The following is a 12067-nucleotide window of genomic DNA, read 5'->3' on the forward strand; positions in this document are numbered from 1 at the left end:
AAAAATAGCTATAATTTAGAGAAAAATATGATGGAGAAAGGGTTAGTTAACTTTCTTTACAGGACATAAAATTATATGAAATATGATAAAAATGTATGTTCTATTAGCTTAAGGTTTACACATCTTTTATTTATCAAATGATAATTTCTCTCCTTTTTTTCTTTCTTCTAGCAGTTATGAATTTTTTTTTTTTTTTTTTTTTTTTTGAGATGGAGTTTTCAATCTTGTCGCCCAGGCTGGAGTGCAATGGTGCCATCTCGGCTCACTGCAACCTCCGCCTTGCATGCTGGGGTGATTCTCCTGCCTCAGCCTCCCCAGAAGCTGGGATTACAGGTGCCTGCAACCACGCCCAGCTAATTTTTGTATTTTTAGTAGAGACGGGGTTTCACCATGTTGGCCAGGCTGTTCTCGAACTTCTGACTTCAGGTGATCCACCCGCCTCGGCCTCCCAAAGTGCTGGGATTACAGGCGTGAGTCACCATGCCCAGCCATCAGTTACCAATTCTTAAAAGGCAGCACTGTCACAAGCTTGTCCAGTCCGCCTTATTTTGTGGTTGTTTTTCTGTTTTGTTTTGTTTTAGGCTTTTAGCAGCCTGAAGCCTTGGTTTTTAGTTTCTGTCTCTAGTGATAAGCAGAAAAGAGGGATGAGGAAGGGGCTTTACTGGCTCAACCAGCAACAGAAACTAAGATTTCTCTCCCTTGGACACCCACAGAAGGGAAGAATACTGGACTAGGGATCAAGAGTCTTAGCTCCATCTATGCTACCACCTACCTGAATGACCTTGGGAACATATTCTGGCATCATTTTCTCCATCCCTATAGCATTCTTTGTAGCGCTAACACTTGATGGTTTTATGAACAGCATTCAACTTACTCCAACACAGAAATGTTCAGAAGGGTTTCAAAATGTAAAAAAAGACTTGAATGGGCAAGGTTTTTCAAAAGTATGCATTTTGGGCAAAAAAGATAGCAAAATTCCATGCTAATTTAAACATAACAACTAAGAGCAAGTGGTGAACACTGTCAGGTCAATCATTTATACTTTTTCTCTAGTTCTTCACAAACACAGGCAACATTTTGACATAAAAAGCCAGTATTAGTCAATTAAATTGAACTATCTCTCCAAGTTATACAGAAAATATAGTCCTCTAAAGCTATAGACATAGAACTGATGCTATAGACATAGAACTGATGCTAACATATCTTCTTGAAAGTATCTATTTTTAAATTATGCGTTTCAGGAAGACACACTGGGGAATACTTTATTTCACAGATTCTAAGATGCATGTTGTTTTCCTGTTATGATATATCTGAAAATAGGACTATGTCTTAACAATCGATGATGTCTTAAAACCACTGTTAGCCAAGCAGCAGTCATAGTTGTAATGGATTATCCATGTGTGAACATCAGAATACAAACACCAAGCTTGGAAAATGAATGTCAGTAGCTAAGAAGTAAATCTTGGAAACAATTGTGGGGCACTCTAACCCCTCAGAACCAAGACTGTTGGACACAAAAATGACTAACTTTACACATCAATAACTGCAAATCCGGTTTAAAAGCTTACATCTCTGGTGTTTAGCTTTTATACTGATTCTATTAAGAAATGCAGCATCACAATGCTCTTGATAGCACACAAAACAATACTGTATGAAAAATCATGGGCCTCGACAATGATGAGTAAGTCATTTGGATTAGTTTATATTTTCCTTTTTATGTAAGTACAAGTTGGATATAAGGTTAAAACAATTTTCTAGTTAAATCTAAATGTTCTACTCCAATAAGGTGGAAAACCTAGCATAAAAAAATTAGTGTTAAAAAATTCAGAATATGTATATACTAAGTAGTCTAGTATCAAATATCATAAAATACAAATAAATGTATTTTCAATTTGTGGAAAATAAAACCTTTTTGTTTAATTCCACTGAAAAACCTCCTTTGTTGCATTACCTGTAAACCACAGCAGCCTACAGCATTCATTATGGAGGCATTGTGAATAACTCTATAAGGAATTCCCAGCTTTGTTGCTCTTAGAACAAGATCACTGTGTGTTGTAGCCCTGTAGTGAGAAAAGATTAGATTGGATTAAAGCAAACAACACCTTCAAGACAGTAAAGCTATAATATTTCCTGAGTTCATGTCAATTAAAGAGACAGGAGCACTGCATTTCTTCAAATTCTTCTACACACCTGCGTAAGGCTTTCATCTGAGCTTTTTAGCAAGAAAATGCAAGACTAAACATGCCCTTCAAAATGTTGAGTTGCTACTATAACACTCCGAAAGCAGCCTTGGCAGCTACTTAAAGGGACCTTTACTTGCCCTTTGTCCTGTAAATATCTGAAAAAGACATCTATGAAATATAAGCTCAGCAACTTAACTCTTGAGCAGCAATTCTTAAGCTCTTTGGTCTCAGAGCCCTTTTAAATTCTTAAAATTACTGCTCTAAAATTCTAAATTAGGGCACAACTAGAATCACTGCTCTATTTTGAAGGCTTTGTTTTTGTATTTAAAATATAAGGCAGAATATACAGATACATCGTGAAGATACTGCAAGTTTGGGTCAAGATAACCATAATAATGTAAATATCAAAATATAGTCAGCCACATTAATTATTTTGGTTTCTTATACATATAAAAGTTATGTTTATACTAAACTGTAGTCTCTTAAGTGTATAATAGCATCATGTCTAGAAAATGTGCACATCTTAGTTTAAAAATATTGCTAAAAAATGCTAACAGTCATCTAAGCCTCCAGTGAGTTGTAATCTTCTTGCTAGTGGATGGTCTTGCCTCTATGTTGATGGCTGCTAACTGATCAGGGTGGTGGTTGCTGAAGATGGGGGTGGCTGTGACAATTTCTTAAAATAAAACAATGAAATTTGCTGCATTGACTTTTCCTTTCATGAAAGATTTCTCTGTAGCATGCAATGTTGTGTGATACCATTTTACCCACAGTGGAACCTCTTTCAAAATTGGAGCCAATCTTCTCAAATCCTGCTAGTAATCTAATCAACTAAGTTTATGTAATATTCTAAATCCTTTGTTGTCATCTCAGCAATGTTCACAGCATCTTCATCAAGAAGAGATTTCATCTCATGAAACCACTTTCTTTTCCCGTCCTTAAAAAGCAACTCTTCATCTGTTCAAGTTTTATCCTAAGATTGGAGTAATTCTGTCATATCTTCAGACTCCACTTCTAATTCTAGTTCTCCTGCTATTTCTACCATATCTACAGTTACTTCCTGCAATGAAGTATTGAAGTCCTCAAAGTCATTCATGAGGGTTGGAATCAACCTCTCCCAAACTCCTAATAATGTGGATATTTTTACCTCTTCTCATGCATCATGAATATTTTAAATGACATCTAGAATGGTGAATCCTTTCTGGAAGTTTTTCAATTTACTTTGCCCAGACTCATCAGAGAAATCACTATCTAGGGCAGCTGTAGCCTCACAAAACGTATTTCTTAAATAAAAAGATTTGAAAGTCAAAATTACTCCTTGATCCATGAGCTGTAGAATAGATGTTGGGTTAGCAGGCATAAAAACAACAGTAATCATCTTGTACACTGCCTGAGCTCTTGGGTGACCAAGTGCATTGTCAATGAGCAATAATGTTTTGAAAGAAATCTATTTTTTTGAGCAGTGGGTCTCAAGGGTGGGTTTAAAATATTCAGTGAACCATGCTGTAAACAGATGTGCTGTCATTCAGGTTTTCTTGTTCCACTTACAGTACACAGGGAGAACAGATTTAGCTTAATTCTTACAGGCCCTAGGATTTTCATAAGGTTATATACATGAGCAATGGCTTCAACCTAGAGTCACCAGCTGCATTAGCACTACCAAGAGTTAGCCAGTCCTTTTAAGTCCGGCATTCACTTCTCCTCTCTAGCAATTAAAGTCCTACAAGGCATCCTCTTCCAATAGAAGGCTGTTTCATCCACATTGAAAATCTGTGTAGTGATTCATCAGTTATCTTAGCTAGACCTTCTGGATAACTTGTTTCCACATTTGTTATCCATAAAAGCTCACGCATTTATGTTATAGAGACAACTTTTTTCCTTAAACTTCATGAGCCAATCTCAGCTAGCTTGGAACTATTTTTCTGCAGCTTCCTCACCCCTGTCAGCCTTCACAGATTTGAAGAGAGTTCGGGCCTTGCCCTGGATTACACTTTAGCTTAAGGGAATATTGTGGCGGATTTGATCTTCTATACAGAGCACCAAAACTTTCTCCCTATCAGCAATAAGTCTGTTTTACTTCCTTAGCATTTGTGCATTTGTAAGAGTAGCACTTTTAATCTCTTTTAAGAACTTTTCTGGCCGGGCACGGTGGCTCACGCCTGTAATCCCAGCACTTTGGGAGGCCGAGGCAGGCGGATCACGAGGTCAGAAGATCGAGACCATCCTGGCTAACGCAGTGAAACCCTGTCTCTACTAAAACACAAAAAGTTAGCCGGGTGTGGTGGCGGCCACCTGTAGTCCCAGCTACTGGGGAGGCTAAGGCAGAAGAATGGCGTGAACCTGGGAGATGGAGCTTGCAGTGAGCCGAGATCGCGCCACTGCACCCCAGCCTGGGTGACAGAGTGCGACTCCTTCTCAAAAAAAAAAAAAAAAAAAGGACTTTTCCTTTGCATACATAACTTGGCTGTTTGATGAAAAAGGCCTAGTTTTCAGCCTATCTTGGCTTTCTTTTTCGAGACAGACTCTCGCTATGTCACCCAGGCTGGAGTGCAGTGGAGCGATCTTGGCTCACTGCAACCTCCACCTCCCGGGTTCAAGTAATTCTCCCTACCTCAGCCTCCCGAGTAGCTGGGATTACAGGCACCCGCCACCATGCCCAGCTAATTTTTGTATTTTTTAGTAGAGACGGGGTTTCACCATGTTGGCCAGGCTGGTCTTGAACTACTGATTTGAGGTGATCTGCCTGCCTCAGTCTCCCAAAATGCTGGTATCACAGGTGTGAGCCACTGCACTCAGCCTCTTGGCTTTCTATCTGTCTTCCTCACTAACCTTAATCATTTCTAGCTTTTGATTCAAAGTGAGAGACATGTGACTCTTTCACTTGAACACTTTGAGGTCATTGTAGGGTTACTAATTGGCTTAACTTCAATATTTGTATCTCTCTGGTAAAAGGGAGGCCCAAGGAGACAGACAGAGAGTTGGGGGAATGGCTGGTTGGTGGGAGCAGTCAGAACACACACAACATTTATCAATTAAGTTCACCATTGTATATGCGCTTGGTTTGTGGCAACCCAAAGCACAATAGTAACATCAAAGATCACTGATCACAAATCACCATTAACAGATGTAATAATGAAAATGTTGAAATATCACAATAATTGCCAAAATGTGACACAGAGACAGGAAGTGAGAACATGCTGTCAGAAAAAAATGGCACCAACAGGATTGCTCAATGCAAAGTTGCCACAAACCTTCAATTTTTAAAAAATGCAATGTATGTGAAATGAAATAAAGCAAAACACAATAAAACAAGGTATGCCTGAGAATAAATTTTCACAGCTTGTCACTCAGTCTTTATATGAGAGTCCTGTCTCATATAATATTGGATTTTGTATCTGTCTAGCAGTCATTTTATTTATAACTTTTCATTTGGTTACTGTGTATAATTAGGATGTATGTATGCAAATGTACATGTGTGTGCATATTTGACCTGCTGTCTTTCCTTTTTTAAGATAAATCTCAAGATTATAAGTAGGTAGATTGGAGTAAAGACAGAATATAGATAAACATGTACACAGTGAAATCAATTTAGAACTGCATTTTAAAGACATTTTTCCCTCTTGATAAAAATTCCAGGCCCTACTGGGTAAAGCAACACTAGCATGTCTGAGAAACCACATGCAAACAAGCAGAACCTGTCGACTGGTCAATGCATACTAAGTAGGAAGATCAAGGGCTTTCACCCCATGAAGCAGTCACATATATATTAACAAATGCCCACCAAGGAAGCTTGTTTTTAATCACATACATAAAATAAAACTAGTATGAAACATAATCATTAATTTGATTTCAAATAAGCTTTAAAAAAAACATGAATATCAATTATAAAGAATTTTTTTAAATATCACCTTCAACAGAATCTCACTACTTAACATTAAGAGTAAAGAAAACTAAATTAGTTACTTGGTGAGTTATTTAAGTACATGAAAAAGAAAAACTGGTTCAAAATTACATCTCTATCACAAGTTTATTTAAAATGAGTAGACACGTACATACACACACACACATTTACTATTTCTAGGTATATGGCTCTATCTAAAATCATATATGTGTATATATATGTATGCTCAGAAATAGTAATAAATCTGTCTGTAATAATATGCTTGTTACTTGAAATTGTTCTAAAGGCAATTTCAAAAAAGGAGACCCAAAAATGTTTTGATTAATGGAATCGATAAAAGTACACAAAGGTGGCCAATTTGAACACAAAAATTTTTTTTTTTTTTTTTTTTTTTTTTTGAGACAGAGTCTTGCTCTGTTGCCCAGGCTGGAGTGCAGTGGCACAATCTCAGCTCACTGCAACCTCCACCTCCCAAGTTCAATCAATTCTTCTGCCTCAGCCTCCCGAGTAGCTGGGATTACAGGCACCTGTCACCACACCTGGCTAATTTTTTGTATTTTTAGTAGAGACGGGGTTTTGCCATGTTGCCCAGGCTGGTTTTGAACCCCTGAGCTCGGACAATCCACCCACCTCAGCCTCCCAAAGTGCTGCGACTACAAGCATGAGCCACTGCGCCAGCCGGTATGTTTGTTTTAAATGTTATAGTGCCTCTCTTTTTGAAGTAAGTATGGCTGGTGGTCCAGAAATTCAGTAATGTTTGCAATAATATAGTGAAAATGATGTTTTCATGAACTATGGAAGCACTAACAATTGGCACTATCCTTTTGAAAAATAATTGATAATACGCTTTTGCTAGAAAATCTCCATGTCCACACTTTTGATATTTTATTCCTAAAAAACCTATTTTGGAGGATCTACTATAAGGAAACAATCTAAAATATGGGGATAAAGAAGTGGGAGGGAGGAAGGTATCATATACATAAATTTATATGTGACAGCTTTATTTATATTGAAGAAAAATGGACTAATAATAACGCTGAGATTGATTTTATAGTTATTAGGTGCCAAGCACTGTTCACATTCATTACATGGAATGGAAGCAGTCAAAAAGCCTGCATCAGGATATATTATCTGTACATGTATGCCACTAAGGAAAAGGCATACAACATAGGGATAAAAATTATGTATTCATTATAATAATATAGTTACAGAGCATACTGAAATACAGAATGGAATAATAAAACAGAATCATCATTAGAAACAGTGTGTTTAATAAAGACTTCTTATGCAGAGATTTAGGGATAGAATGTTTGAGACTATCAACTATCATAATGATTAAGTTCTATTGATTTAGTATCTTTTTGGACTCATTTACTTTCTTTGTATGATCTATTTCCATATTCCTTTCAGTAACCTGGGTAAAAGAACAAAGATGAGACTACATGAACTTACTTTGACTTTTAATTATCTTCAAGAACTTCATATTGTTGGAGATGGACAGTGCTGATAATTGCACAACAATGTGTTTTGTCATGTGTCATTTTACCATTTTAAAAACATTGAAAAAAAGAATTTAAGATTCAGCATCTTAAACAATCTTCTCTTTTTATATATTTTATTTAAATAAGAAGGGGTCTTAAAATTAAATAAGGGATATTTTTTGCTGATATCTAAGAATTTCAATGCCTTGCTGCCTTCTATATTCCTTACCTGATTTCTCCTCCATTTAATCCACTCAAATTCCAATTAAAATTACACATTCCTCACCATGCCATTTTCAACTATTACATCCTAACAATAATCTGCTGTTAAATAAAAAATAACTGCAGTATAGTAAATATTCCTTAAATCTGAATTTAAACACAAGGTTATATACGATGAATCACTGAGAAAGAGCAAATTAAAGGAGTTTAAAATGAAAAAAAAAAGGCACTCCTGAATAAAACAGGAATGAAACAGGTAGCATCTGAGCTGTATACTAATTTTATAGTACAATTAGGTATAATTAGGAACTGAGAAGAACTGTTTTAAGGAAAAAGCTTGAGCAAAGAAATGGGGGAAGAATATTATAAAACACTTATGAAATAGAAAGTTGCACAATTTGGTTCTAGCATAGCAGTTAAAGAGTAGCTAGAGAAAAAAGAAAGACTTCAAGATTTAAGGCCATGAGAAGTCACTGAAGGTTTTTGAGAATGGGAGCAATTACATTAAGGTACTTTCTCTGTACCTCAGTTTTTTCATTTATATGAGCATTCTTCCTTCCACCTTTCTCCTGACCCACCCCATAATCTCTATCTGTTGAACCCTACCCAGACCCAGCTCAGGTTCCAACTCCTCCATAAAACCACCACTAATCAACTCCAAACATCGTGTCTTTAAATTCATACACATACTTCTATCCTCATCTTACAGTCAAACTTTCAGTATTATATTGAAGCTATTCAGTCTTTCCTTTTTGAAACCGTCTCTTTTCCTGGCTTCTATGACAACATACTCTCTTGCTTTTTCTCCCTCCTCCTCTGGCTCTAGGTACACGATGAAATTCCAAGGTTTCCTAGGGCTATCCTAGGTCCTCTTCTTTTCCCATTCTTCTCTCCTAAGCTGATTCTATTCATTCCTCCAGCTTTAAACACCATAAACATACAGATGATTTCGAAAGCCATTTATCTAGGATGACCTCCCACCCCCAAGCTCTAGCAGCAGCTAACTGCCTGCTTGACATCTCAAAGTTAACATATTTCCAGAACCAATTCTTGTTTCTCCAAATCCTGTTCTTTACCAGTTTTCAAGTGACACTATCAACCACTCATTTATAAAGCTAGCATCCTGGGAGACAGATTTACTCCTTTCCTTTTCCTTATCTACCACATCCATCTTGGCATTCTTCTTCTAAATATGTTCCCATCTTTTTCTCTTTTCCACCAAAAACATTCCTGCCTCCCTGAAATCCATTTACCTAAGCATTTAGAGTGATCTGTTAATGCTAATCAGATTTTGACTTTTTCTGCTTTGAATCCTGCAAAGGTTTACCACTGTATTTAAATTAAATTCCTATCCCCTCCAAGGTCTTACATGGTCCTTATGTTCCTTAAATCTGTGATATAAATCTCAGGTAACCAGCTGTAGACAAAAAACTCTTCTGTTTGACTTGACATTAGAGATTGATGACGCTTGACTAGGCAGTAGATGCCCATCTTCATGGTAATGACAAACAACAGGGTTCCCAATGGGTATAAGAAATTAAAATCAGAGACCTGATAAATGATAAATTCAAATCAAGCAAAGTGATGGCAGTATTGCCAAATAGTAGATGATTACAAAAGGGAAAAAAAAACCTAGGACAAAATAAGTCAAAGATGCTTGAAATTATCAGCAGCAAATAGCAGGCATGACTTTTGATAATGTAATGAACTGTAATGAACTATTTAATAATGATATACCAGTTAAGGCATGTGTTGCCCTACATGACCTTCTAAAACAGCAGAAGCAATGATACAAACTTTACAGTTGACACTTGATAATACAGTGATACAAATGATGATATATTTACCAAGTAGCTTTTCTTCATTAATCTCAAAGATCATAAAAGTTTAAACTACAACATTTTAGATAGAGCTTAAGTAAATAGAGTTCCTGGCAGGTAAGTTTTAAATGCAATAGAGTAATTCTTACTGATTAAAAGAAAGTAAATGAGTTAAAAACTCAAAACTATCTGCCTTGACTTACCCAAACGGATCGCCAACCACAAGGAACGCAACATCACTGATATCAGCATCCTTTAAAATATTATCTGCTTCTTGTTCCACTTCTTCTCTATCAGCAAGAATCAATTTTCTTCCGTAAAACTCTTCCTACAGATATAAGTCCAATATCAAGATAAAGGGACAGCAGATGACCATTCTAACACACACACACACACACACACACACACACACACACACTGTTGTTTGGGACTGCTGCATATCTTGGCAACCACCCAAACACAGATTGTTCAATACAACTCATCAGTGAGCCAGTACTTTATATCATGTTGTAATTAAACTCTGTCTTTGGGGCTGTCTTAATATCCCAAAGGAGACAGACCTCTTAACATCTGAGGCTTTTTGCATTTTTAATTTATTTCTAAATTTGGTTCTAAAAGCCAAGCAGAACACTGTAGGATGAATACGGAATATGTACACACATGAGCCCTACTTCAGAAACATGATGTAATATAGAATAAATATATTAAACAATAAGTTTAAACAAACATGGTGGTTTAGCTTTTATTAAATTTTCAGTGGTTAAACATATGGAAACTCAGCTAAAAAAAAAAGGCAGCACCAATGAGAAACAATAGAAAATTAGCTGTTTACAGAACCAGTGAACATTCCTACATAAATGCAGAAGATAGTAATTTAAAAGTATATTCCTTGGTTTCTGCTAAAAAGGCAGAGTTGCAGGAGCAATAACTGAATTCTAAATATGTAGGAAGTTTGCAAACAAACTGCTTTGTGATTTAATTACCTACAGCTCAACTCTAGAGAACAAATCCAGTAGAGAGTGAGCTAGTAAGCTGGTAGTCTTCTGATAGTGGTTACAGGCTGTTATGCAAGATCATGAATCCTTTTTTTTTTTTCATCTCATCAGCCAGTACAGAATGAAGGAACATGAATCTTTTTTTTTTTTTTTTTTTTTTCTTTATTATACTTTAAGTTCTAGGGTACATGTGCACAACGTGCAGGCTTGCCACATATGTATACTTAGGGAGCATGAATCTTAAAACTGATTTCCTGAGAAGTAATAAGTAATTCAAATGGAGTAAAACTGGATGCATAGATAAATAATACGGTTTCTTACATACTGAGAACTTTGAGTGAGTTATTAAAAGTTATAAGGATTGCTGTAGTGCAATGGTATCTGGTACTCAACAATATCTGTCAAACAAAGGAGTACATGAACAAATTATTAAGCAGGGCAGGATCCATCATTGACCATTTTGCTTGAATCCTACCTTCTCTGTAGGTGTTCTGTGAAGTTACACTTGTGTAGCTATTATCTATCCTTAAGAATACAGAGACGGCCGGGCGCGGTGGCTCAAGCCTGTAATCCCAGCACTTTGGGAGGCCGAGGCGGGCGGATCACAAGGTTAGGAGATCGAGACCATCCTGGCTAACACGGTGAAACCCCGTCTCTACTAAAAAATACAAAAAACTAGCCGGGCAAGGTGGCGGGCACCTGTAGTCCAGCTACTCAGGAGGCTGAGGCAGGAGAATGGCGTGAACCCGGGAGGCGGAGCTTGCAGTGAGCTGAGATCTGGCCACTGCACTCCAGCTTGGGCGACAGAGTGAGACTCCGTCTCAAAAAAAAAAAAAAAAAAGAATACAGAGACACAGTACAGTGTAGAGGTCAAGAGTGGCAGACCTCGGCTGGGCGCAGTGGCTCTCAACTATAATCCCAGCACTTTGGAGGCCGAGGTAGGTGGATCACCTGAGGTCAGGAGTTCGAGACCAGCCTGGCCAACATGGTGAAATCTCATCTCTACTAAAAATACAAAAATTAGCCAGGCGCAATGGCACATGCCTGTAATCCCAGCTACTCAGGAGTCTGAGACAGGAGAATTGCTTGGATTCCCACTTGACAAATGAAGAAACTGAGGTTCAGAGAAGTTTGGAAATGTGACCATTGACAATTTCTATTTCTGAACACTTTTGTGCCACGTACCATAGCTAAGAACCTATGCTAAGACCTATGCTCAACACCTAAAGTAGGTGGTTTTTACCCCATTTAGAAAAGTCACTAAAGTTAAAGGACTTGTCCAAGGTCACAATAACATGTAACAAAGCTAAGATAAAACTTTATCCAAACTTTCCTCTATGCCATCCCCTGATATGTCATTCTATCAAACTGCTGTTTTGTTATTTGTCTCTCTTTTCTTGATGGTATTAAGTTCCTTCTACTTTTCCTTAATCACGGATTAGAGAGGCACATTTCTATCATTCTG

General features: G+C 37.1%; 1 protein-coding gene across 2 annotated transcripts in view; it reads right to left on the bottom strand.

Moving 5' to 3' along the window:
* DPH5 (diphthamide biosynthesis 5) overlaps positions 1 to 12067 on the bottom strand; it is a 39318-nt gene that overhangs the window by 25469 nt on the left and 1782 nt on the right. For both annotated transcript variants that reach the window (XM_017859255.1, XM_017859254.1), the window contains exons 3-4: positions 9811 to 9935; positions 1952 to 2060 (exon numbers count right to left, since the gene is read on the bottom strand). In XM_017859255.1, the coding sequence (XP_017714744.1) occupies positions 1952 to 2060; positions 9811 to 9935 (234 nt within the window). The remainder of the gene's footprint in view (positions 1 to 1951; positions 2061 to 9810; positions 9936 to 12067) is intronic.

Source organism: Rhinopithecus bieti, unplaced genomic scaffold (genome assembly GCF_001698545.2).
Source record: "Rhinopithecus bieti isolate Rb0 unplaced genomic scaffold, ASM169854v2 scaffold_49953, whole genome shotgun sequence".
NCBI classification, from domain to species: Eukaryota; Metazoa; Chordata; class Mammalia; order Primates; family Cercopithecidae; genus Rhinopithecus; species Rhinopithecus bieti.